Raw genomic sequence first — 27537 nt, 5'->3', positions numbered from 1 at the left:
TTCTCGTGCATCTTGTTTGCATATATTCTCATCAATAGCGTCATCATCATCAAATCATACAAACATACACCGTATGTTTTTTTGTAACGTCCGTTGTGATCATCATCATCATCATCATCATAATCGTTATACAACAACAACAACAACAGCCAAAAAAAAAAAAACCAATATATCCAAAGCTCACACATTCGTACTTTGATTTTTTTTTTTGTGTGTACAAAGAGAGACACAACATTGGCCGTAGAAAAAATAAAAACGTTTTTCTCTCTCTCTCACTGTTTTTTTTTTGATTTTTTCATTTGCACAACAGATTCAAAGCATTTGCCAAAATGAAAAAAAAAAAAAATTTTGCTCATTGCTTTTGCGTGTGTATTGTATGTATGTATTACACTGTGTGCACAGTGTGTGTGTGTGTGTGTTTTTTTTTCGGTTTTGATTTTGATGATGATTCCATTCACTAAAAGTTTTTTTTTATTATTATTATTAATAATTTTTCAACAACAACAACAACAACAACAATAACCAAGTTTTTGAGAATTGTTGAATCTTTCGATTCTGTCTCTCTGTGTGTGTGTGTTTGACTTTAGTTTTCTCACTGTTGCGCCTTTTTTTTATCGATTATTATCATCATCATCATCATTTTATTATTATTATTCAACGATCATCATCATCATCATCAAATTTATATTGTTGCTGTGTTCATCTATCATTATCATCTATTGTAGTAGCAGCCAAATCATTTTCAAACCATCAATATATATAAATTATAACCAAATAATCATCGACAATTAAATTTTTTTACCAATTAAAGGTGTACTTTTTTTTATTATTATCATCAAAAAACATACATACATACATACACACACAGAGAGTGAAAAATTTAATGAATGACATTCTCTCCCTGTGTGTGTGTGTGTTTTGGTGATTGACGATCATTGTTGTTGAAAATAAAAGTTCAAAGCCAAAAGAAAAAAAAAGTAAACAACAACAAGTGAATTTTGGTTTCTCCAATTGATGTTTTTTGGTTTGTTTGTTATTCAAGAAGAAAAAAATATGAAAATTATCATCATCATCTGATAATTGATAAATTTCATATTTAAAAGAAATGTTTACAAATCATCACGATAATGATGATCATGATGATAATATAAAGATTTCATGTGGTCATTGCTATTGGCAATCATCATCATCAATAACAAGTGATTAAACACGAAATGATGAAATTTCGTTTGATCATAACCAGCATCATTATCGGCCAATTTTTTTTTTGTTGAAATGATTTTGTTTCATTCCTAAGAAATTATCATTTTTTTCTGGTTTCGTTTTTTTTTGTTCCACACGTTTTTTTTTCTTTTGTTTTTTTTTTGTTTTGTTTTGTTTTTTTTTGTCAATGAAAAAAAAAGACTGCCGTCCGTGTGCTGCCACATATTGCATTTTTTGTTCACTTTTTTTTTGTTGGTCCCAATTAAACAAAAAACAATTTTTCCCTCTCTCAAAAAAAAAAAAAAATTAACAATAAATTATTGAAGAAATAAAGAAAAAAAAAATGAGATGACATGGACCAAAGTTTTATTACAACCAAAACAGGCACACAAGATTGTTGCTTGTCAATGAATGTTCGTTTTGTTCAACAAGTTAAAATTCGTATTGGTAAGTTTTTCATTTTTAAAAACAAAAATTTAATGTTTCCATTTATTAAAAAAAAAATTAGGAGAAGCAAAAAATCTTCAACCGAAAAATGGCACCAACAGTCTTAAAGATTGTTATTGTGTCATCAGTTTGGATCGTGAGGAAATATTTCGTACACATAATTCTATCGATAAAACATTAGAGTAAGTTACATTTGTTTACACTATTTCATTTCATTTAATTCCATTTCATTTTTTTTTAAAGTCCATTTTTCGGTGAAGAATTTCATTTCGACATACCACGAATGTTTCGTTATCTATCCATTTATGTTTATGAACGTGAAAGATCCGTACAAAATTGTCGTAATCGTGCCATTGGTAAAGTTACTATCCGACGTGATCATTTGAAAAATTTTGATTCCGAAGAATCATGGTTCCCATTAGTACCTGTTAATCATCCACCCGAAGCACAAGGTGTTATTCATCTACAAATTGAACCACATTATATAATGAATATTAATTCATTACGAATAATAATAACCGTATTTGAATGTCAAGATATTACCGATGATTATTGTGATTCATATTGTTTATTAAATCTACGTATATTTGACGAAACATTTGTAAAAAAATCAAAAATCAAACGAAAAACCACAAATCCTCAATATAATGAACCGTTTTCATTTGAAGTAAGTTTCAAATCAAATAAAAAAAAAACTTAATAAAATCAAATCATTTCTCATCGAACATCGAATCCTAGATCCCATTGGATAAATATTCAAATATCACTTCAAATAGTCAACTTTTACTGGACGATTTGCTCAACAAGTCACATTTAAGGTAAAGTAAAGAGAAAAAAAAATCATCTGTTTTTTTCACATGATTAACAATTGTATACAATTGTTTGTTTGTTTGTGTGTTTTCAACAAACATCAAATTATTATATAGGATTTCTGTACATGAACAATGTTCAAAAACGAACAATAATTATCTTGGTGGCATTAGAATTCCTTTGAATCGACTACAAATCAATAGTACGCACAATGCATGGTATGTTTTTTTTTCGTTTTTCGAATCTTTAAATTATCATCATTATCATTTTTTTGTTGTTGTTGTTTATCGTTTTAGGTATTATCTTCAGCCACAATTATCATCAACATCATTGTCATCATCATCATCTGTATCATCATCAACGAATAATAATAATAATAATAATAATCGTCATCAAAATTGTGATTTCAATCTTGGATCATTACGTTTAAGGATAAATTATATATCTGACTATGTTTTTCCTAGTCCATTTTATGATTCGTTACGTAATTTGTTATTATCATCAACGGAAACAAAGGTTTGTTTTTTTTCACATTGTTCATCCAAAAAAAAACCATCTGGAAAATTTCCACAATCATTTAGACAATTTTGTTTGCAGTAAAGATGATGATGAATGATGATGATGAGAAATTTCCAGAAATAATGTATACATACATATATACATTCGTTTAATTTTCAAATTTTTTTGACCTAAATTTTTTTGTTTTGTTTTTAATCTCCCCCACTAATAATAATCATTAGCCAATTACATCCAGTGTTGCCTATTTGTTGGGTGAATTTGTACTGAACAAAGCCGATGCAGCTCAACCATTGGTGAAAATATTTTTACATTATAAAAAAATCGTCACATTAATCAAATATTTGGCCGAAGATGAAATCTCTAAAGTTAGGTAATTGAAAATAATGAGTGTGTCGGTGTGTGCGCGTGTGATAAAGTTTTATTATGAAAGCAAGAAAAAAAAACATTTATTTTTCCGGTCCACTCGAACACTTTGTGTGTGTGTGTGTATGTGTGTATTGAACACGATTTTAATCAATTTTAATTAGAGTTAATTCATTAATCGTTAAACGATAAATTTTTTTTTTTGCTTGATTTCATTATTTTTATCGGTTTTTTTTCTTCCTTTCTTTATCTTTTTTTGTCTTGTTTTGTTTTGTTTTTTTTGTTCATGTTCCATAGCGATGTCAATACAATTTTTCGTGGAAATAGTCTCGTATCGAAATGTATTGATGAACTAATGAAATTGGTTGGCATACGATATCTACATGAAACATTACGCGATTGTGTTGACATTGTTATACAGGAGAATAAAATCTGTGAAATTGATCCGACAAAAATTCGTGATAATGAATTTTTAATGATAAATATGCAACATTTAAAAAATTATACTGACCTATTTTTCAATGCAATCATTGAATCAATGACCAGATGTCCACAAGTTATGTGCGATATATTCGCTGTGCTCAAAGAATTGGCAATCAAATTTTTTCCAGATAATAAAGATGTCTGTTATTATGTGATATCGGGTTTTGTATTTTTACGTTTTTTTGCACCATCAATACTTAATCCACGATTATTTGAATTGACTGATAAAAAGATTGTAAGTATTTACTTTTCAATAATCGATTAATTGATATTTATTATCGATTTTTTTTTAGAATTTACAAGTAAACAGAACGTTTACTTTGATATCGAAAACCATTCAAAGTATTGGAAATTTGGTTGTATCGAAAAAGGTTGTAATTGATTGTGTTTATAAATTGTAAAATTGAATGAAAAAACTAAATTTCACAATTATTATTATTATAATAGAATACACCATTGATAAAGGAAAATTATATGATGTCGTTCTATAAGGAATTTATAACCGATATTCATGTTTCCAAAACTAAAGAGGTAATGAATGAATGATTGTCTAGAATTTGAAATTGAAAATTTTTTTCTTTTTTTTTTGCTCTCTAGTTTCTAGAATTAATATCATCATCATGTCGTTTATCCACCAAAGATTTTCATGAACCAGTGATTCTAAAGGAAAGGTATGATTTATTGCACTTAATTTTTTTTTGTAATATTCATTCGTTTTATCATTTTCCTCTGATTATATTTTTATATATAGTATTATGTTCAAAAAATCCAACAATGGTTATAAACGTATCGGATTCGGTACAAGTTATAAGAAACGTTATTTCTGTATAACCACACAACATTTTTTCTATGCAAAAGCAAAAAATAAATCACCATTATTTAAATTTCCAATCAGTGAAATAACTGTGAAAAAATTGGCCGATAATTATCCAATGAAAAATGTATGTGGATCATTAATCAATTGATTTTTTATTTTAATTAAAATTTCATTCCAACACCGATATATAGATGTTTCAAGTGATCCATAATAAATGTACATTAAACATACAGGCCAGTAATTGTGTACAGGAACGTGAATGGCTTGATACATTGAATCGATTAATACAATTGAATCAATCATCATTAAATTTGAATAAAATTCAATCATTTAATAATATGGACACAACCACTACCAATACCACGGCGACAGCAACCGCCACCAATAATAATAATAATAATAATTCAGCTACAACAGCAATCAACAACAATTTAACTAAACAAAATCATACATCATCATATTCACAACAGCAAACATTATCATTTGATCTTAGTATACGATTAGATCCTGATCGTGAATTAGCAAGAATATATTCATTATTCATATCAAATATAGAATCGATTCGAACGATTCTTGGTGTATCAATGATGACCATTAATGATCCATGTAATCATCATGATCACCATAATGATGACAACGATGACGATGGTGATGATGATGATGATAATCATAACCACAATCATCATCATCGTAATTGTCATTCAAATATTGTCAAATTTTGGAAAGGAAATTGTCACAATTATCCACCATCACAATTCATTATTGAAGATCGAACATCATTGATGGCCACATTGAATATATTACAAGAATGTATTGGTAATATTGAACAGATGCATAAACAATATTTAACAAGCATAATGGGTTCAGAGATTGCACCAATTGAAAATGTTGGATAAAATTTTATCGAAAGGAAAAATTATTATTTATTCATATATCGACGATTCGAAATTTTTTTTTTTTTTTTTTTTTGAATGCTGTGCTTTATCGTTTGCTCACATAAACAACACACAGGAAAAAAAATCTGTTAACTGATCTCTCTATATATATATTGAGCTTGATATGATCTCTTGTTTATAAAACAACAACAACAACAACAACAACAGCGAAAAAAAAAGAAATGATTCATCACGTGGATTGTAAATATATTTTTTTTTTCTTTTCTTCATAATAAAATAATCTGTTCATTGAAACTGTGATTTTTTTTTGTTCTCATAAATTTTGTAAATCATCGATGATCATCAATATATTCATTTTTATTTCTCAGATTTTACAAACACACACACACACACCATACATATGATATAAAATTATTTGACAAAAAAAAATTTGTATTTTTCTTTTTGGATTGAGATTCTTATTATAAAAATTTTTCAAATTTTCCACGCGAAAATTTTGTTCCAAATGTATTCGATGCTTCGGTGATTAATGTTTTTTTTCGTTTTGAATCCATTTGTGGTGCACAAAGATCTTTTTCACGATCAAATTCACGTCGTTCAGCTTGTGATGATGTGGTGGTGGTGGTTTTTGATTTCTATATTTTTTAAGAACAAAAAAAAAAACGATATGATTTTGAATTTTTGAAACCTGATTAAAAACAACTTACCTTGTTTTTTCGTAAATCTTGTCGATGTATTTCCATTAATGATTGTTCACGTTTATTGGTTTTATCATATTTTTCAAGAAATTCTTCCATTTTTTTATCTTTTTGTGCTTTTGCATGAATTTCCATTTTTTCATCTTCGGTTAAACGTTTATCTTTAGGCGTTTTCTGGCTAAATTTCGTTATCGATTTAGTGGGCACTTGAAATGCTCGACCAAGTGATTTACCTGGTTCAAGCATCCATTTTTCTCTTTTCGGTCCATCCGTTTCATTTCGAATTGATCGATTTTGATTATGAATATGATTCAAATCGATTTCGCCCGGAGGTAATGGTCCTATAATGAAATCGTCATCATCAACATCAGCATTATTATTATTATTATGTTCATTCAGTTGTTTAGATGAATTAAAATTGATTGGTAAGCTTGGTCCAATTACGGGTCCAATAACTGATGATGATGATGATGATGATGATGATGGCAAAATTGGACCATAAACCTCATCATCATTTTCGTCGTCGTCTTCGTTATTAATATTCGATTTTGATTTTTCATCATTTTTTGATTTCAAAAAATTCGCTGGCAATACAGGACCATAAACATTATTATTATCATCATCATCGGAATCTTTTTGTTTTGACATGATTGACGGCAATTCTTTTATTATTAATTTTCAAAGAATTTTCATTTCAATATGCTTATTATGATATTCGGTCATTACTTCTATGAACGTGACACATTATACACAAAACAGTGCACACATGTGAGCTGAAAGAATTTATTTTCAAAACATTTTTTTCATTTTAAAGTTTTGTATTTGTTTTCTCGTTAAAATTTCGAATATATAAACAACAACAAAAAAAAAAAAAAAAAACAATCATCAGATATTATTATTATGGCAAAAACGAAAAACAAGAAGAATAATTCGAAACCATTTCGACGAAATTTAGTACTGGACAAACCGATCAAAACGAATTGGAAGAAAAAAATGCAATTGAAACATGAAAATACACAGATTAAAGCATTGGAAGCTGAATTAAAAGCCGAAAAACGTACATTAATCGAAGAAAAACGACAACGACGTGTAGAGAATCAAAAACGTCGTGAAGAGAATGCAAAAAAAGCCGAAATTGTACAAACAATAAGAAATAAGAATAAGCTAAAAAAATTAAAAGGATCAAGAAAAATACGAAAAGTTTAAATTATAATTTCTCTAACTTTTTTTTATTGTTTTCATAATAAAAATCCTGTCATTGTGTTTTTTTTTAATTTCAATTATCAAATTCTGTTGTTTTGATTTTTGGAATTTTTTTTTCTGTTCATCAAATTTAAATTCCACATAACCCAACCTAACCACATAAGAATTTATCGATTGATTGATCAATCAATCAGGAAATCAAATTACGATTGATTTATTTATTATTGAATTTAATTTTTTTTTATGGAACAATAAATAAATAAAAAAAAAATTAACGGAAACGCTTATCACATTGCAAACAATTTTTAATATATCTGCGCACACGCATTTCCTGTTTTGTTTTTTTTTTGTTATATTTTCATTTTCATTTTCATAATTATTATTATCATTCGATATTGGATTTATTCCACCGTGATATATGATGATAGTGTTTTGTGTTAATGATGATGATGATGGTGGTGGTGGTGGTGGCGGTGACAACAACAACAAAATTTCACCAACAAAATAACTTTTTATAGATCTCTCTTTTTTTTGCCTGTTTGATTATTTGGATCATGATCATGATCATCATCATCATCATTAGTGGATATTATAGCACCAGTTGGTAGCCATTACAAGTAAGTATAGACCATATGATGATGAACCAAAAAAAAAAAAAAACAAAAAAAAAACAAATGATCGTGATCCATTCGTTGACAACAATAACAAAAATGAAAACAACAATGAAATGATCATCATCATCATCATGAAATGCTTCTACCAATGTATATGTTCTACCTTTATCAATTTTTTTTTGTATTTTCCAATATTTCTGGTATCCTGGTAGATCGTCGTTATATGTGTGTGTGTGTGTGTTTCTGGCTGGCTAGGGCCTCCTGGTTTTTTTTATTATTTAGTTTGGTTTCTCTCTTTATCTCCTACTTTACGTTTGGTTGGCGCCATTTGAATTGTGTGCATGTGCATCAAAAATAGAAATAGAAATTTTTTCTTCTGGTTCACCGTTTTCAAAATATACGTATGTGAGTGTGTTTTTATACGACGACGACGAACGAACGACCACGACCAATCGACGGTAGTGTGTGTTCCATTTTAATGTTGTTGTTGTTGTTGTTGTTGTTGTGTCGGCCAAATTGATGGCCAAATTTTTTTTTCTGATTCTAACGTTGTCAAGATTTTTTCTTTAGTGTGCGTGCGATTTAGTCGGTTAGTTTGTGTGTATGTGTGTGTGTGTTTGTATGGTATGTATGTATTTGTTTTTCGTCGACAACGGTATTTCCAATTGGCACCGAATCCAAATATTTATAACGCAAAATAAAATCCACCGAGAATCTATACTATATTCTCTCTCTATCTCTCTCTCTCTCTACTTTATGGGCAAGCAATGATGACGCGATTCTTCAATTCACATGTGTGTATGTATGTATGAATGTTTGTGTGTGTTTGTCGATGGCAAACATTTGTTCCATTCTCTCGAATTCGAATACACTCATCATCATCATCATCATCATCTTGAATCAGATAGAATCAAGAATTGAAATTTGTTTTTTTTTCGTTTTGATTTTAAAATTCTTATTTGTTTTGTTTTTTTCGATGACTGCTCGAATTCTTTTTTTTTCCTGTTTTGTTTTTATTTTTGTTTTTGTTGAGAGCCGTTATCTTTTGTTTGATCAAACATCGTGAATCTAATATCTTTTTTTTTGATCTTATTATCGGATTCTTTTGTTTTTTTGTTTCCAGAAAAAAAATTCAAGTGAATCTTGTCATTTTTTTTCATTTCATTTTCATTTCAATTCGGTCTGTGTTATTTCTACATCCATCCTAAAACACCTAACACCACCTACACCAATAATCATAATATAGTTTTTTACCGGAAAAACTTTCTGGTTTATTTTCTTTGGTATATGAGTTTTTTTTCTCCATTTTTCTTCATCTTTATTTATTATTATTATTTGTTCCATTTTTTTTTTGAACAAATACTCTATTGCTACTACCTGTGTGTCTGTGTACATTTGGTATCCATCACACACACAAAAAAAAAAAAAACATTCGAATTCAAATGTCTGTGTGTGTGCAATACCATTTTTTGTTTTTGTTGTTGTTGTTGTTATTTTTGTTTCCATCAATCCAGAAACCAACAAATGAACCGAAAACCAATATTTCATCAATTTTTTTTTTGCGACGCATTTATTATTGATCTCCAACCACACACACAATGAATGAATGATTTTTTTTGTTGTTGTTGTTGTTGTCAACTTTTTTTAAGCATTGAAAGTATCAATGATAGACATATAAATATAGCAGCAGTCTCGTCTCGTCTCATATTGTTTCATCCGATTTGAAAAAAATCGATATTTTTTTCCAATTTTAAAAATTATCTGACATTAAACTGAATGGAAGAATGTTTTTCAATTTCATTTTGAGGAAATTTTTTTTTTTTTTTTGGTGATTGATTGATTGATTGATTGATAACAACAAAACACCACCTGGAAACATCAACCAAATATTATATATTTTATATGTGTAAACATTTGAATAATTTATCCTCATACGAAAAACATATATATTCATTTAAACGAACAACATCATTCGATTCTTGTTTGACTTCTGTGTTTTCTTCCTCATTTTGAAATCTAATTTTATCGTACGATTATTCATGATTATGGTGATATAATCGTAATAATGTCATCGTAAGAAAATATCCATCTTATTATTCTTATGGTAAGTTTTTTTTTGACAAATTTTTTTCTCTTTAATATTATTCAAATATACAATACAAGTATTACATTATTTCATTGTTTTGAAATATTTATGTCAATGTTTTTTGTTTTTTGTTTTGTCTGTCATGAATGACCAAAATATACACTGAACATACAACAAAAAAGATTCCCTATAGAATAGAAAACACAACAGTAGAACATTATTTGATCAATGATTTCTTTGCTCAAACATCATCATCATTATCATCATCATTTATTACCTCGAAAAAGAAAGCAGTAAAAAATAAATAAATATTCTGGCAAAGATAATGTATACTTACATAGTAGTAGTCTGGTGAGATTAATAAAACATTATATGGACATTATTATATTTTGGGTGGTTTAAATATATCTCTGTTCCAAGCAAACAAAACACATTCGAAATAAAGAAAAAAAAAAGATTTGAGAAAAAAAAATGACAAATTATAGCCCCCTTTTTTGTTTGTTTTTGTACCTATGTTGTGTTATATAAGGTGACTATAGTTTAATATATTCTTATTATGTTTGATTGGAATCCTGTTTTTTTGTTTTGTTTGGCTTCATCATCATCATCATTAGTCATTGTATGTGAATGATGAAAAAAAAATTGAACCCAATTTCCATGAACATTCATTCATTCTTTTTCATTATAATGAATCGTTCATAAGAATTTCAAGGACAAAACTCATAACAATAAAAATAATTTTTTTTTTCATTTTTCTACTGTTTCGTCGTTGTTGTTGTTGTTGTTTGTCATCTGATTGATTCGTTTTTCTTTTCAATTCAAATTCTTTGTCTTTTTGTTTGAAATTTTTTTTTCCATATTCACTATGGTTATTTGAATCATTATATTCCCACCTCTACCATCCACGCAAACAAACGCACACACACACATCCGTTTCATTTTCAGAATTATCAAATTTACAGAATCTCAATCTAATGACAATTACAATTTTTTTTGGTTGGGTTTATGTATGCAATAGAATCATACTAATTGTAAATGTTTCTCCTCCCTTTTTTTTGGACGTCATTTCATTTTAATTATGATATATAATCATTAGATTGTACTTCTTGTGACAATTTTACAATGAATACAATAATTGAATTGAAAAATTCAAGATGAAATTTTTTTTTCTTCATTCTTTCTATTCTATATTCAAGTGGTTTTTTTTCGGATTGAAAATTTTCAAATCTTGAATGTGTCAACAGCCTTTTATGCCTTTTCTATGGGATGCTGTTGCTCAATATAAAATGAATGTCACACTGTCTTGTTCAGACATCCATCATCATCATCATCATCATACATAATTATTATGATTTGAACCAGGATTGATAAGATAATTAGCATTGCAGATTATTTTTCTTTTCGGTTGATAGAATATTCCATCAAAATATGACAATGATTATGATGGTGATGACGCCAATGTCGATAATAAATGATGAGTAAAATAGAGAAACAAAAAATTCTCCTATCTTTCTGGACCACTTGAACAAAAAAAAATTCTGGCTTTTCTTTTTCTGATAAAGATGATGATGATGATGATGTTTATTTAAATGCAAATTCATTCGATTTTTTTCTTCTTCCACTTTTTTTTCAAACGTTTTTAACGAAAACAATTTACGCTCAATTTATTCATTTTATTATTTTTTTTTCTTTTTGTTTCATCATTTTGATTATAATTCTATTCGTCTGAAAATAATAATATTGGCACAGAATTTCTTGCTTATCGTGTTTTGTTTTGTTTTGTTTTTGGCGCCCATTTTTTTTTCTTCCGTTTATTAGTATTTTATGTATTTAAAGCAAACAAAATGAATGAATGAATTTGATATATGACGAAATGCTATGATGTATGGGGAATGGAAAAAAAATCAAATCTCATCTCATTTTTTTTTAGTTTAATTTGCTTGAAGCAATAATAGAAATTATGAATTCTTGAATCTCTTGAACTTGGTAGTTATTAGTTATCAATTGATATCTGAAGTTATATATATATATGGTCGCATAATTTCAAATCTAATTCTATGATGTTGAAGATTCCTAATTTTTTTTTTGCTTTTGGTTTGTCTTTTTTTTCATTTTATTTGATGCTTATATAATCGATCGCCTTTGGGCCAATTTTGTCTGTAGTTTTATGATCATCCACGATATATTATTATTACCTTCCACACTTGATAGTGATCGTCATTGAATTTGTAAAAAAAAGGCAATTTTAAAATTTCCTTTTTTTTCTACTTATGTATGTCAATCTCTACTTTTTTTCCACCATCTTAATTCTCTTCAATTCATGTTGAATTTGGGATTGAAAATTTAATTTTTATTCAATTTTGGTCATGTTTTTTTTTTGCTTTTCGATGATATCATTCTTCGAAAAAAAACATATAATCAATGCATAAAAAGTGTCACTACTATCAACGCAAACGACACACACAATGGCAGGAAGTCTCACAGGAAATCAAAACACAACACGACAATGATTATTTAAGAATGAAAATGTTGTCAAAAAAAAGGTGAAAAAAAAGAATAAGAACAAATTTGATGTGATTTTCATGTAAAATGTCAAATTATTCCACATCATTATATGTATATAGAAAACAACATATATCGTTCATGTGACACAATAATGATAATACCATTGAAGTGATTGAATGAAGAACAACAACACTTTACATTTAATTGATTCAATAATACAATTTATAATAAAATCCATTCGATGAATCCGTTTGACGTTTTCGGATCCAAACCAATCCAATCCAATCCAATCAATTCAATTCAATATATGTGTATGTGTGTAAATTGAAAGAAATTATTCTTGGATTTAATTTCCTGAATCATGTTGTCGTCGATGATGTCTTTTGATGCCTTTATATATAATTGTCATGATTTGCTAAAAATATATCCGTTCCATCATTGTCACGTTGTATTTTTTTTCCTTCGTTCATCTTCAATGGGTTTTGTGTGTGTGTGTGTGTGTGTGTATTTTCGTTTTACCAAATAAAAATTGAACTAAACATAGAAATAATCAGAATTTGATCTTACTCCCTCTTGGCCACACTACGCACACACACACACACACAAACAATAGTTGTTGTTTTTTTTCTTTCAAAAAAAATTGTCATGTTTTTTTCTCGCTATATTGAATTATCGTTTGTGTGTGTGTGTGTGTGTGTGTGTGGGCAAATTGTCTGTTTATAATCATATTTCTATATTATTATTATTCGAGTTTTATTTTCTGGTTCGCTGATTGATTTTGTTTGTTGTCATCATCATCATCATCATCGTCGTCATAGTTGTTGTTGTGATTTTAATTCCATCGTTTTTGTTTGCATCATCATCATTGTAGTTGTTGTTGTTGTTGTTGTTGTTGAAAAACAAAATTTCATGATAATTTTGTTTTGATTTGCTTCGTGACAGAATGTCGAATTCAATTAGACCAGATATAACAACAAATAAGAACAAAAAAAAACCTTTAGTTTGAAATCTATATCTATATATGAATGGATGAAATTTTTCTCTTTTTAATTTATTATTAGTGAAAAAAATAATAATAATCGCAAGTTTTAACAACATCATTGATGACTTTGGCATCATCATCATTATCATTAAATTCTGCTGTTATTCTTGTGTTACTTACATTCTTTAGTTATTTTTCATGTTTTATTTCTTGTAATCAAGAATCGGAATTTTTTTCCCAATAATAATAATAATCATAATATAAAAACAGCAATAGTAATTAGTCAGTCTTACATATACAAATGATGATGATGATGACAAGTTTTTTTTATGGACTATAATACAGTTGTGTTTTGTATAATGAGAATATTAATAATGACGATGATGATGATGATGACAAACAACAACGACAATGGCGGCAATTCATTCAAGAATCGATTCCAACGAAAAATTAAAAAAAAACAAGATTCTCTTCATTTGGATTCAATAACAATAAATTCCATAAAAATAAATAAATGATGGATTCGCCAATTTTTTTTTCTCTCCTTTGTTTGGTTTTATTTTTATTTTTTAATTGAATTTCTTATCCATTCGATTTTTTTTTCTCTCAATGTGTGAAAGGATCGTTTTCGTTTTTTTTTCAATTGCTCTCTCGAACCTCTTTTTTTTCTTTGAACTTCACAAACAATAGTGGTGGTGGTGGTGGTGGTGGTGGTGATGATGATGATGGTGATGAGAAAATGAATGAAAAGAAAGAAAGAAAATTTTGTCTGAATTTCAAACTTTTCTCTTCGGAATTCTTTTGTGTGTGATTGTGTGTGTGTATGTGTGTGCCTTGTTCTCTGGTAGCTTGGCTGCTGTTTATTTTCATTATTATTATTGGTTTGGCCTGGTGGTGGTGTAAATGGAATCAAATTATTCCTGTTCCATATTGGTGACTTACACATTTTTACCCCAGTATATTCGATATAATTTTCTTATTTTTTCACTTTAATTCTGACTTTTATTTCTGTTGTTTTCGTTGTTTTTTTCTGTTGTTGTTGTTGCTGTTGAATGAATGAATGAATGAATGAGAAAAAAATTTGAAAAATGATGAATTTGGAATTCTTTTTATTTTTTTCCCCATTCACTTTCCATTTGTGCACCATATGTATAATGAACTACAACAATATGGTGTTGGAGCCAGTGAAATAAAAATAAAAGAAAAAAAATGATAACGAATGATGATGATGGTTTTAAAAAAAATAGAGAATAAGATCTACAAGAACTGCCATGACAAGGAATTCCATGAATGAATGAATGAATGAAAGAAAATCTTTCTTCATTTTTGTCATCATTCAATTTTTTTTTTATAATCAAATTCAGACCAACCATTTTGTTCTTTATTCTCCATTCATAATAATGTTGAAAATGGTAGAAAGAGTGTAGTGTATTCAGGGCACAATTTGTTGAAAAAAAAATTAGAAAGACCTTATACAACTGAATTCTAAATAATAAGCGGTAAAATTTTTATTATTTTTACAGCATCTTTTTTGATTGCGAAAAAAAAAGAAAAAGAAAACTAAAAAACATTGAATTCAATTAGTTTTTTTTGTGGTTTTTGACTTTGGTTATCATCGTTTATTTTGTCGGTTGATTTTGAATTTTTTTTTTGTTTCTGGAACCGTTTTTTTCTGTCTTGTCTTGTTATATGTGCTTCATAGAGAAATGAATTTTTTTTTTGTTGAGAATGATGTGTATTCGAATGTGTTTTATGTTAGTGAACGCTGACAACAACGACAACATGATGATGATGTCATTGGGTGGGGGGGAGTTGGAACGTTTCACAGCATGTTTTTTTTTTTGGTTTTTTTAAACTCCATATTTTTTCAGGTTATAAAGATTCTATTTCCAATTACATTACATTGTTATTTATTTTCATGAATACTAATGATTTTTGGTTCTTTCTCATTTTTTTTCCAATTTCATCATTTTTATTATTATGAATTTTACGTATAATGAACAAATGAATCGTATATCATACTAGATTATTAAAAAAAATGTTTATGACATGTTCCGAATAATTATAATTATATAATGAGATTGTAAATAGTAAAATGAATGAATGAAAAGAAATTTTTTGTGGTACAATCATTATCATCATCAAATTACGGTGAAAAGAAAAAAAATTTAACTACAAAACACATTGAAAAAATGAATTTTCTTCAACCATTCTCTTATTTTTTTTTGTATGAAAAAAATGCAATTTTTTTAGCTGTCAGATTCTCATTTAGAATATTTGCCCCGTATTGTCATTTTTAGTTTTAAAAAATGAAAGAAAAAACACTTACCATTATTATTATTATTATTGTTATTATTATTTTTTATTCATAAGAATGAAGGCTGGTTTTTTTTTGGTTGCTTCCATTTTTGACCAGAATTTTCCGGTAGATTTTTACCACTTCATCATCATTATCATCATAAGCAATTTGTTTTCACCGGGAGAAAAAAAAATTCTATTCAAGACAACAACAACAACAACAACAACAACAATAAAGAAAATGAAGCATTTACATTTTCATCGGCAGTAGTAGAAGAAAAAAAAAGAGTTATTTTGTCCTTAGTATATAGTTGGTTATTTTGGTTATTATTTAGTTAGTTGGTTGATTGGTTGGTTGGTTGGTTAAAATTTGTGATATATAAAACACACCTACCATTCATGTAGCCAAATCTTTACACACACACACCCACCCACACCCACTAAATGCAAATAAAAGTAAAGAAATGTTTGTATATATTAAAGTTTGCAAAAAAAAGACACAAAGAATAAAGAAAAAAAAAACTTTTCCATCAAATTCAACAACAAAATTGATTGTCATTAATTGCAACATTTCATTCTCTATTTATTCATCTATATAGAGAAATCATTTATTATTCTTGTCATTTAAATGATTTGTTCAATACTTGTTATTGTGTATGTATGTGTGTGTGTGTGTTGTATCAGTATTTTTAAACACAATTATGATTATCATTATTATTTAACCAACAAAAGATGTCGTTTTCAAAAAAATTGACTATTTTAGGTCATATTTTGATGCGGATAATATGGGCTTTGTTTGTCAAAAAAAACTGAAATAAAATTAACATTTTTCTAGTTTTTTTCAGCCACAAAAGAAAAAGTTTGCTTTGATTTTGCTAATAAATTCATTATCATCAAATATTCGGCATCTATAGTAATAATGAATGAAAAAAAAGATGGTTGAATTTGACTTGCCGAACGAAAACGATGTGTGAGAGAATGAGTGAAAAAAAAGTAATCACTGATCGTATCAAGAACAAAAAAAGAGAGTGAGAGATAGGGAAAGTCATAGTGATGATTTGCGTCATCAAATTATGTTGACAACAAAAGATACTGTCTGTCGTTCCCCCTTCTCTTCAATGTATGTACTTTTTCATTCAACGAATAAAATTTGATACCATAATTCCAAAGTAACAATTCCGCTAAAAGTGTCGAATCCTCAAAAGTATTCAAAAAAATTTTTTTTTTTCATAATCACTAGACCTACTATTATTATATAGCATTTTATATGGAAATAAAAAAAAACACTAAAATATCTTCACGTTATATCGAATCTTGAATGGAAATAAAGTTGATTGTGTGTGTGAATATTTTCTACATACGTTTGTCATCATTATTTTTTTTTCTGAATCAAATTTGAAATTTTTTTTTTCTATTCACAAATATTGTAATATATTATTGAATTTAATGCGTGAATTCTGGTTATTTATTAGATTTTTTTTTGTTGTCAATACTACTGATTGCTGATGATTCTGAATCTGTGTTGTTGTTATTTGATTACCGTTGATTCAGGATGATTAACCGTTTTTTATGTTATTGTTATGTCATATGATCATTACCGGTTATATCCGGTAAAAGGATGATCAACAACAGAACACGGAAATAATTCCATTCTTGAAAGACTGAGAATTGAGTTTATAACAATACACAAAAAAAATTACTAGTAGTAGTTTATGCATCACATATTTTCTATAGAAATTTATGAAAAAAAATCCAGTTGAAACAGAAAAAAAAGATTTCAAATTTTGGTAGAAAATTTGATTAAAATACTCGATACACCTATGTTGTAGATGTGGATTCTTTGGAATTCGTTTTTTTTCATTGAAAATTCAAGTACAAATAACCCAAGAGAATGTGTATGCAAGAGAGAGAGAAAGTGGAAGAGAAATTTAAAATTGCATATTTGATCGTTTTTTCTGGTCTTCTAATTGTTTGTTTGTTTTCATTCCATTTTTTTTCTTGATGAATACACATTGTCGATTCATGAATGTTTAACAAAAATTGAAATGGTAAAAAAATAAACATTTCAAACGATTCAAATATTATAGACAGAATCAAAAAAAAAATGTGAAAAGAAATGACTTGAAAAAAATTCTTAATTTTTAAAAATCAAGTGTTTAACATCATGAATCACAATTCCTGTGTTTGTGCGTTTTATCAGTCCATGGTTCCATCATCATCATCATCTTGGTTATAAGTTGTAATTGTCGTTTGCGTTTGCATCTTATTCGTTCATAAAATATCCAGAAACATATACAATTATTCTGGATTCTTTTTAGACTTTTTTTTGTGATATTTCAATGTTGCTGTTGTTGATGATTATTGTCATCATCAATCATCATCATCATCATCATGGCAACATCAATCAGCTTCAATAAATAAATAAAAATGTGAAAGAAAGATATCTTTTTCTCAATAAGTTTTTTCACTGTATTCGTTGTTGTCGTCGTCGTCGTCGTTATTATTGTTGTTGTGTTATTATCATCATCTTTTGGTGATCATTAAGAATGGTGATACACTAATTTAATGACTTATAGTTGACTTATATTGTTTCTATTTTCTGATTATTATTATTTTATTATTATGTAAGACAATTTTATTTGTTCATTCATTCGTTTGAATATCTTATCAAATTACGAATTAATTCCAAGGGTTTTATTATATTATTATTATTATTTTTATTATTATCAAGTCAAATGTCTTTGATGATAATAAAAAATGATACGAATTCAAATGGAAAAATTTGTTATTGCTTCTCTTTTTTTTGGTTGTTTGTTTGCAGTTGTTGGTTGGTTGGTTGGCTGGTTGGCTGCATGTTTGCAAACAACCATTTGGACAATAATAATAAAATTTTTCTATTGGAATTCAATGTCATAGGAATGAATTTTAATTAAACATTCTGTTTGGTATTTTTTGTTGTTGTTTTGGCATTCTTATTTCGAAATTTTACTGGTAGTTCAATAGCCATAGTATGATGAATCTGATCATTATTCTTATTTTGATCAACTAAAATAGTTGAAAGAATTCGATCAAGTACAAAATGTTCAATGTGTATTTCTTTATATTATGAATATCAATGTGTATAATGGTACAAATGTGGAAAATTCAGGTTTCAAGTTTCATATGTCATTTCGATTCGTAGTCAACTTTTCTATTTTTTTTATTCTCACTATTGGATGTGTTTGTGTGTGTGTGTGTGTGTGTGTGTTTCAGGATTCTTGCCAATCGTTGCATGACTTTTTTTCTACTTTACTTTAGATTCTTTTTTTTTACCCACTGGTTCAATCGCTGTTTCCATTTAAAGTGTGGATAATTATTTTTTATTATTCACAATGCGTTTTTTATGTGCAAGTGACTCATTCATAAATTCATTCATTCGTTTGTTCGTGTGTGTGTGTGTTTGCGTGAACACATATGTTCTAAAATTATACCATTTGGAACTCAAAGTTTTTTTTTATTTCTGAATGCTTACTACTGGGTGACCCTTGCTTTTGGTTGTTCATTTTGGTATGTTTGGTTGGTTTGGTATATATCAATTGTTTATGATCCAGATTTTTTTTTCTAGATCTTTGTCGTTATTCATCGTGTTGTTTTTTTTTTACTTTATAGATTTTGGATTTTCTAGTCATGTCGTCGTTTGTTGTTGTTGTTGTTTTTCTTGTCTAGTTTTTCGTTTGGTTGGTTTGGTTTGGTTTATTTTCAACAACAACAATAATTGCAACATTCCATAACAAACAAGAAAGAAAAGGGGAAAAAAGCGGCTTGTATTTTGCTACTGTTCTTTTTTTTATTTTCTCGGTTGTTAGTTGGATTTTTTTTTTCATTCGGGCACCAACTGTGTGTGTGTGTGTATCCAAACTTTTTTATTTTGGTTATTGTTGCTTCTATATTCAACTTACAAGTTTCAAAAGCAAAAATTGTGGTAAATCCAAATGATAGTTTGTTCCCCATGTTTTCTTGCTTTCTTTTTTTTTGGTTAGTTTGATTTTTTTTCTCTGGTGCTGATTCCCGTCGTGCACACGTAAACATAGATAGACAGAATCCGTTCCAAATAGAACAACAACCGGCAACGATCAATATGGCTAGAATTTTTTTTCTTCTCCGTCTTCTTTTTCTTTTGAATCCACCAAATCTTAATGGTAGTAGCCGTACGACTAAATATGCAAACTGTGTGTGTGTGTGTGTGCGTTGTTTATTTGTGTTTACTACATGAAAATAAAATAAAATAAGAATAATAAAAAACTGAAAACAGTGATCTATAATTTTGTTCTGGTAGTAGACCTTTTTTCCCCTGTTGTGTTTTGAAATGACAAAATATTCGTTCAAACGAAACGCATAAACCAAAAAAAAAACTTTGTGTAATATTCCAGCGACCACATATATAAAAAAAATTGATTAAATTAATGAGAAAAAAATTATGAATATTTTTTAGATGCAAATACCATCATTATTATTATTATTATTCATCTCAAAAAAATGAATGTCGAATAAAACTTTTATTTATTATTTGAGACAAACAAACAAACAAACACACATACACACACTTTCTTTTGAAAATTCCAACTCAATCATCGATCCATCATCATCATCATCATCATCAAGTATAATGAATTCCTAGAAATATTGATATCTTCATCAATCTATTCACGATGAAAAGATGATAATGATGATGAAGGTTTCAATTTTTTTTTCTCCTATTGAAAATTGATTTCATATACTCATCAACTTTTGTAAAAAAAAAAAAAAATTTTTTTTTTGCTTGTTTGACATATTTTTAGCATGCATTTTTTTCCATTAATATGGAAAAATATAATCTTCATGAATGATATGACAATCATTGATTGGTTATGGAAATTGAATTTTTCAATTGATAATGGAAAAAAATGTTATTTTATATATGTATGCTTGTGGGTGTTTGCAATACACATGTGAATACACAAACAAATGAAGAATGTAGAGGTGAAAAATGATTGCAGATGAAAATTTTTTTCTTATTGGAATTCAGATGTGTTGATTATACAGGAAACGAAATAAAAAATGAATGAACGAAAAAAAAATGCATCTAATGCAGAATCATGAATGATTGAATGAATGAATGAATCCAATTGAAAATGTAAGCTTTACCTCATTGCATTTTTTTTTGGCATTCTGACTGTTTTGTTTTTTTCATGTTTTCATCAAAGAAAAAAAATAAAAAGAAAATGCCGAATTTTTTTCTCTTATCTATCAACATAACCTTTTGGGGATTTACATTCTGAATGAATTTCATTTTTTTCCCCATAGCTTTCCTGTTTTTTTTTCGGTATTGAAAATTTTTTGTTTCATTCGGAAAAAAAACATTTCTGTTTATTCAAGCATTTTTTTTCCATTTCGGGCTATTTTTTTCGATTATTCGAATCGTTTGTTTTTCGTCTCCCTAGTTGAATGTGATGAATTGATGAAGATTTTTTTTTTTCGTTATAGAGCAATAAATTTTATATATTTAAATAAATTATATTACAACATCCTTGGAAATCGACAATCGACATTGATTCCATTATCATTATGGTTAATTTGTTGGTGCGAAAGAAAGAAAGAAAAAAATTTCTCAATCAATTTTTGTGTCCAAAATTTGATGGAATTTGATTTTATTTTTAAAATGCAAACCATTTCTATTGTTCTAAATGTTTGTTTTTTTTATATTTCTTTTTTTTTGTTAAATAATAGGTTCGATGACCATCAACAGAACAAATTCTTTGATCGACAGTCACGTAATTGCAATGAACATTATTATTTGGATCAAAATTTTTGAGATTTATTGATTACATCTACAATAGTGTCCAGCAGCGTCAATCATCATAATCATTTGATATCATTATAAGAACACGAACACAAACACAAAAGGTTGTAAATCAATCTTCATTTATCGTTTTTTATTGTTATAATTAGATTTAAAAAAAAAATCCGTAAAGCAAGCATAAAATGCTTGAACCATCATCATCGGAAGATGAAAATGAAACCGTAACAATTGCTGAAGTGGATAATGATACATCGAGTGCAATATCGGCAATATCATCACTACGATCCGATGGTGGTGGTGTTGGTATTAATAGCTGCGGTAGTGTTGGACGTCAATTGACGCCTAATATTAATGTTAATCATCCACAAAATCAATTGTCCACAACAACAAATTATGGTATAAATCATCGTAGTATTTCGCCTTGTATTGAACCAAATGCTCAAATATTAAGTCAACAAAATACGAATTATCATCATCATGCTCAACAGCAACAACACCAACAACATCAGCAGCAGCAGCTACATACGAATCAACTACAACAACAACAGCAGCCATTATCAGCAAATGATAAATTATTATTACCAGTACGAGCTTCACTTGCACAGGTTCGAGCCACTAGTCCAAATCCTCCGGAAAGACTTATAGAATCACCAAATAATGAGCTTGATTCATTTGAGAATGATGAAGAAAGAGCCGAACGTGAAGAAGCTGAAAGAAAAACTAAATTACAGCTTTATGTATTTGTTTTACGTTGCATTGCCTATCCATTCAATGCTAAGCAACCAGATTTAAATAAAAGAGAATTAAAAATTACTCTTTCACAATCTGAACAAATAATCAATCGTTTTCAATCATTCCTTAATGGAGAATTGAATATACCGACTGATGATGCATTCACACATGCTATACAGAATTATTTTGATGCATTTCTACGAAGTAATCGGCTTCATATGCTTGTTGTTAGTGGTGCTTGTTCGGCACAGGATTTTCGTGAAGTATTTCGACGAAATATTGAGAAACGAGTTCGTAGTTTACCAGAATCTGAAGGCATGACAAAAGAATTAATTATTAGCCAATGGCTAACCAAATTTGATGCTATATTTCGTGGTGTTGTCGATAGTAGTATTGATGCCGATTCATCATCATCATTGTCATTGACTAAACAGAATGCAACAAAAAACATTAATTTAACCGCTAAAGGACGTCTATTAAATCTAAGTTCAGAAATGATTCTAAGCAAAGAACAATTATATGATATGTTTCAGAATATATTGAAGATTAAGAAATTTGAACATCAACTATTATATAATGCATTACAAGTAAGTTTTTGTTCTTTTTTTCTTGGTTGATTTTCTTGGCAGACTTTTTTTAAAGAATCTTCAAAGTTTATTCATGTGAATGAAACAAGTTTATGCTTATACATTGTCCAAAAAAAAACTCAACGAATTTTTTTTTTCCATCATCAGAAATAGGAAAAAAGAATGAATTTTAGAAACTTTTTAGTTTACAGAAAAAAAATCTTCATTAAAACAAACACCTTCTAAAATAGACAACAAAACTTTGAATACCAAAAATAAAAAAAAACTGTGTAGCTAAACTATTACATTTGATGTTATTTATCGATACACACAATCAAAGTGACAAATATTAACACACATAAGCGGTATTTTTATTGAACTATTTCATATAAACAAAAGAATAAGAATTCAGAACTAAGGAAAAAAATTATTGGAAATCAATATTCCGTTTGTGTGTGTGTATTGAATTGGAAAAATGTTGTTTACTTGTGCTTAGTAGTAGTAAAAGTAGTGGTAGCGGTTGACAAACAAACAATACATACGCATCACGATACTAATCTTTATTTGAATTCTAGATAAGTTTTTTTTTGGGGGGGATTCTCTTTATATTCATCGTTTTTTTTTGTTGTCTCTCCATCTATTTCCATTTTCATTGTATCCAAATACAATACAATACAATATATTAACACAATACATTATTGCAATTTGTTTGCAAATAAAAGAAAAATGATTGAAAATCACAAATTTTTTTTTTTCAATTTCATATATGTGTATGTGGAAGAGAAAAATAGAAAAATAGTCAAGAGAGCAATTTAATTTTTAAATTTAATATTGTTATTATTATCAGTAGTAGTTGAAGCAATAAGTAGTTAATTTTTTTTAATCATCATTGATAATGGTTTTGAACTAGAATTTCTAGAAGAGAAAAAAAAAACAGAAAGACCATCATCATTCTTTTTTTTTCCTGCAAAAAAGCTTAGTTATTTTTAGATTACATTCATTTAATAGAATTTACCTAACACATACACACACACACACATATAGACCATATATATATATAGAATTGGGTGTTCATTTTCGAATTTGATATGAGAATCAGAGAATGAGAGTGAAAAGGTCCTTGTTTGAGCTGAAAACTAATTTAGTTGCCACATGGACGACATAAATGATATTGATACAATGGCACAGAAAATAGTAGAAAAAAAAGAATTTAGCCAACTTCTCAACAACAACAACAACAACAAAAAAATGGTAGATAAAATTGATGAGTTTTTTTTTCTTTTCTCCGTAATCATCATTGTCATAGTTCTGTAGTTTTACGAATGAAAAAGAAAAATGCTTCAATTCCATCTGTGTAAGTAATTTACCTGATACACACACATACACACACACACGCAAAAAATAATAAAATCATCATCATCATCAACGACTACAACAACAAAAACAATGGGAAAAAAACAACAGTAAAATTCAATGAGAAAAACAATATAATAAATGTAACGAATAGTTTTTTTTTCTAGAATTATCATTTTTTTTACCGTTGTTTTTTTTTGTTTTCGTTGTCGTTGTTGTTGTTGTTGTTGTTGTTACCAAAAACAACAGAAAAAACACAAATTATTATTATGTGTGATAGTTGAAATTTCTTTCTCTCGTTTTTCTTTTCTTTTTTTTATTTGTGCCCACAATTCACACATTAACAAACACACACACACACACCGAGATATGATTTGACGATTCCAACCCATAATAGTTTTAGTAGTCAACTACTACTGGGTGGTGGTGGTGGTGGCAGAATATTTATCTTTGTTATCACTAAAATCGAAAATTCTGTCGATTATGGAACCAGTTTTTTTTTATTTTTGCTAAATTATAATTATGATGATTATCTAGCTGAATGAATATAACATGATTGTCGTCATCAATGGTGGTTGTGACCATGGTCACAACTATTAATCTATTTTTTTTTCTTTATTTGTCATCATCATCATCATCATCATCATCCACTTCAAATACGATTATATAATATTCATATTTTTTTTTTCGTTGCTTGATTAAATGATACGTTTACACACACACACACACACAAATATGAATATGATGATGATGATGATGATGATGGCAAACAATAAAAAAAAACCAAATTACAGAATAGACAAAAGTTTCAGAATTCTTTTTATTGTTATTTCTTTTTCATCTTCAAAATGTTTATTCCAAGAATTTGAACAATGAGGAATAAACTTTTTTTTTCATTTGTTATATGATCTGTATATTCTTGTAAGAAATTCAAAATCTAAGTGTATATGAACAGAGATAAGTGATTAATTCACTTATGAATGAATGAGTATTAGGTTTATTTTTGTTGTTGTTGCTATGAATATTAAGATCTCTCATAATTTTATTCATATTCATGGTTTTCATTTTTTTTCTCTCTTTCTTTTTTTTCAGCTTGATTCAGCCGATGAACAAACAGCAGCTATTCGTCGTGAATTGGATGGACGTATACAAAAATGTGCGGAAATGGAAAAAGTAAGTGCTATTGGTGGCTGTCATTGACGTTAATATTTTGTCATCAACTCATTTCCGATTTGATTGTAGGGTTGTTGATCTTATGTTGTCAGTTGTAAATTGGATGATGATAGTGGGTTGTTGAAAGTTTTTTTTTTTTTTTTTTTGGATAAGGAAAATCTAGCCTGCAGGAATAAAAAAAAAATAAGCCAGATCAATCATTCGATTATTCGTGGCCGATGAATTATTGATCATCATCATCGACAATGTTTGTGAATTATAAAAATTGAAGCTGTATTTTAAAAAGAGAAAAAAAATGATAATAATAATAATCAGATTATCCGAAACCAATGGCCACGAATTAAATAGTTTTCATTTCAATTGGTTGTTGAAAATAATTTTTTTTTTCAGTTTTTTCAACTTGCTTACCGGTAAAAAGTCTTTTTTTTCATCGTTTTCAGAATTGTACATCTTATAATTCTACCATCTGATTTTATATACAAAGAGAACGTAGATTCTCATTCTGTTTGGCAATTTTTTTTCTGGCAATTCTATACACTGATGAAAATAATCTTTTAGGTATATATGTATGCAGTACGCTAAGCTGTTATTAATTATTTAACATAATAATATTACTCATGTAATATAAAAAGAGAATTATTTGAATTTCTTCATCATTTTCGTATCATTTCTAGCAGTGTGTGTGTGTGTGTGTGTTTCATGAAAAAAAAAGAAATGATTTGATGATATTGAAGCAAAGTTTTTTTTTACTTATCTCCACCAACAACTTTGAGACTGGAAAAAAAATTGGCTACAATTAGGTCAATTCTCAATTTCAATGTTTTTCCGGTGAATTCTTGATGGTTTTTTTTGGTTGTTGAAAAAAATAGAAAAAAAAAATTTCAAAATGAAGAATCTCTTCTTCCTACCGTGCCATAAAACTGCTTTCATTTTATTTCAGTTTTTTTTCTCTTTATAACTTTTATCTTTTTTTTCCTGTTTTTTTTTCCATGCTATGAAAATTTGCATAATTCTCTTTCGTAATATTAGAAAAAGAAAATAAACTATTCTAGAATTTTCTGAACCAAAATAAAAAAGAATTGCAGCATATTGCAGTGAACAGGAGAAAATTCTTTTCTTTTCTTTTTTCTTTTTTTTTTGTTGATTCGGTCAATTCATATGATGATTCAGTGGGGTATGCAAAACAAATAATAAAAATAAAAATAAAAATTCCAATAAAATATTCTGCATCCGGTATGATGATGATGATGATATATAATAGTGGTAGCGATGTTTGGCTAAAAGTCAAAAAGAAAATGCCTTAACAATGACAGTTCCCTTATGTGTGTTTGTGTGTGTGTGAGGTTTGTAAATAAAAATCAGCCAGCCTCAACTATGTGAGGTTTGACTTTTATAAAAACAAAGTTGATCCCATGTGATTTCAATTTTGTTTTGGCCATTTCTTTTTTTCATTTTTTTTGTCTCTATTCACCATTTATATATATCGTTTGTTTGTTTATTATTTACTATGGAATTTTTTTTTCACTGAAAAAATTTTTTTTTTTGTTTTTCAATTTGATTTCACGTATATTTATATAGAATCGTAAATTATTGCCAAAATTTGTCCTAAAAGAAATGGAAAGCCTTTACACTGATGAGGTACATTCATCGATTAATCAATTGATGGCCAATTTGGAAAGTTTGCCAATATCAAAAAGCAGTACAGATAGCCGTTATGGATTACAGAAATTAAAACGTTATAATAATAAGTAAGTATGGCTATATCGATTCAAACAACAAACAATAATAATAATAACAACAACAACAATTCCAATCAAAATAAGCAAAAAAAAAAAAAAAAAATAGCCACACATGAAAAAAAACGATTGAAAACAAAAATTGATCAGATTTTTCGATTTCTTCTTTCATTGTTCATCGATAAGGTTGACAACAATTGTTATCGTTTTTTTTTAGACAGTGATAGTTTGTTTG

General features: G+C 27.9%; 4 protein-coding genes across 6 annotated transcripts in view; 3 read left to right on the top strand and 1 right to left on the bottom strand.

Moving 5' to 3' along the window:
* The first annotated feature begins 354 nt into the window (after positions 1 to 354).
* LOC124498542 (ras GTPase-activating protein 3-like) lies at positions 355 to 6044 on the top strand. Of its 2 annotated transcripts, XM_075729208.1 has the most exons (14): positions 429 to 811; positions 1404 to 1650; positions 1712 to 1832; positions 1894 to 2317; positions 2389 to 2468; positions 2577 to 2678; positions 2757 to 2976; positions 3201 to 3349; positions 3640 to 4060; positions 4119 to 4196; positions 4273 to 4356; positions 4423 to 4496; positions 4577 to 4766; positions 4834 to 6044. In XM_075729208.1, exons 2-14 carry the CDS (start codon positions 1557 to 1559, stop codon positions 5536 to 5538), a joined length of 2742 nt encoding a protein of 913 aa, XP_075585323.1. In that variant the 5' UTR covers positions 429 to 811; positions 1404 to 1556; the 3' UTR covers positions 5539 to 6044. The 2 variants fall into 2 exon arrangements, with proteins under 2 accessions (XP_075585324.1, XP_075585323.1); XM_075729209.1 differs by having other exon boundaries at positions 355 to 1650.
* Positions 5881 to 6888, bottom strand: LOC124498457 (uncharacterized). Its single transcript, XM_047062213.2, has 2 exons — positions 6246 to 6888; positions 5881 to 6173 (listed from the first exon to the last, which is right to left on the bottom strand). The coding sequence occupies exons 1-2, from the start codon at positions 6882 to 6884 to the stop codon at positions 6000 to 6002; spliced, it is 813 nt and encodes a 270-aa protein (XP_046918169.1). The 5' UTR covers positions 6885 to 6888; the 3' UTR covers positions 5881 to 5999.
* Positions 6889 to 7136: 248 nt separating this feature from the next.
* On the top strand, positions 7137 to 7720 carry LOC124498458 (uncharacterized). Its single transcript, XM_047062214.2, has one exon. The coding sequence runs from the start codon at positions 7137 to 7139 to the stop codon at positions 7440 to 7442; it is 306 nt and encodes a 101-aa protein (XP_046918170.2). The 3' UTR covers positions 7443 to 7720.
* Positions 7721 to 8324: 604 nt separating this feature from the next.
* Cadps (calcium-dependent secretion activator 1) overlaps positions 8325 to 27537 on the top strand; it is a 30032-nt gene continuing 10819 nt past the window's right edge. Inside the window, exons 1-5 of one of the 2 annotated variants that reach the window (XM_075729207.1) lie at positions 8325 to 8851; positions 9568 to 10157; positions 21670 to 23061; positions 25486 to 25566; positions 27145 to 27314. In XM_075729207.1, coding sequence (XP_075585322.1) covers positions 21925 to 23061; positions 25486 to 25566; positions 27145 to 27314 — 1388 coding nt within the window. In that variant the 5' untranslated portion in view covers positions 8325 to 8851; positions 9568 to 10157; positions 21670 to 21924. Of the gene's footprint in view, positions 8856 to 9176; positions 10158 to 21669; positions 23062 to 25485; positions 25567 to 27144; positions 27315 to 27537 lie in introns of both variants that reach the window. The other variant, XM_075729206.1, reaches the window with a different exon arrangement.

This window comes from Dermatophagoides farinae, chromosome 3 (genome assembly GCF_024713945.1).
Source record: "Dermatophagoides farinae isolate YC_2012a chromosome 3, ASM2471394v1, whole genome shotgun sequence".
Lineage (NCBI taxonomy): Eukaryota > Metazoa > Arthropoda > Arachnida > Sarcoptiformes > Pyroglyphidae > Dermatophagoides > Dermatophagoides farinae.
This window is presented reverse-complemented; position numbering and strand designations above follow the sequence as displayed.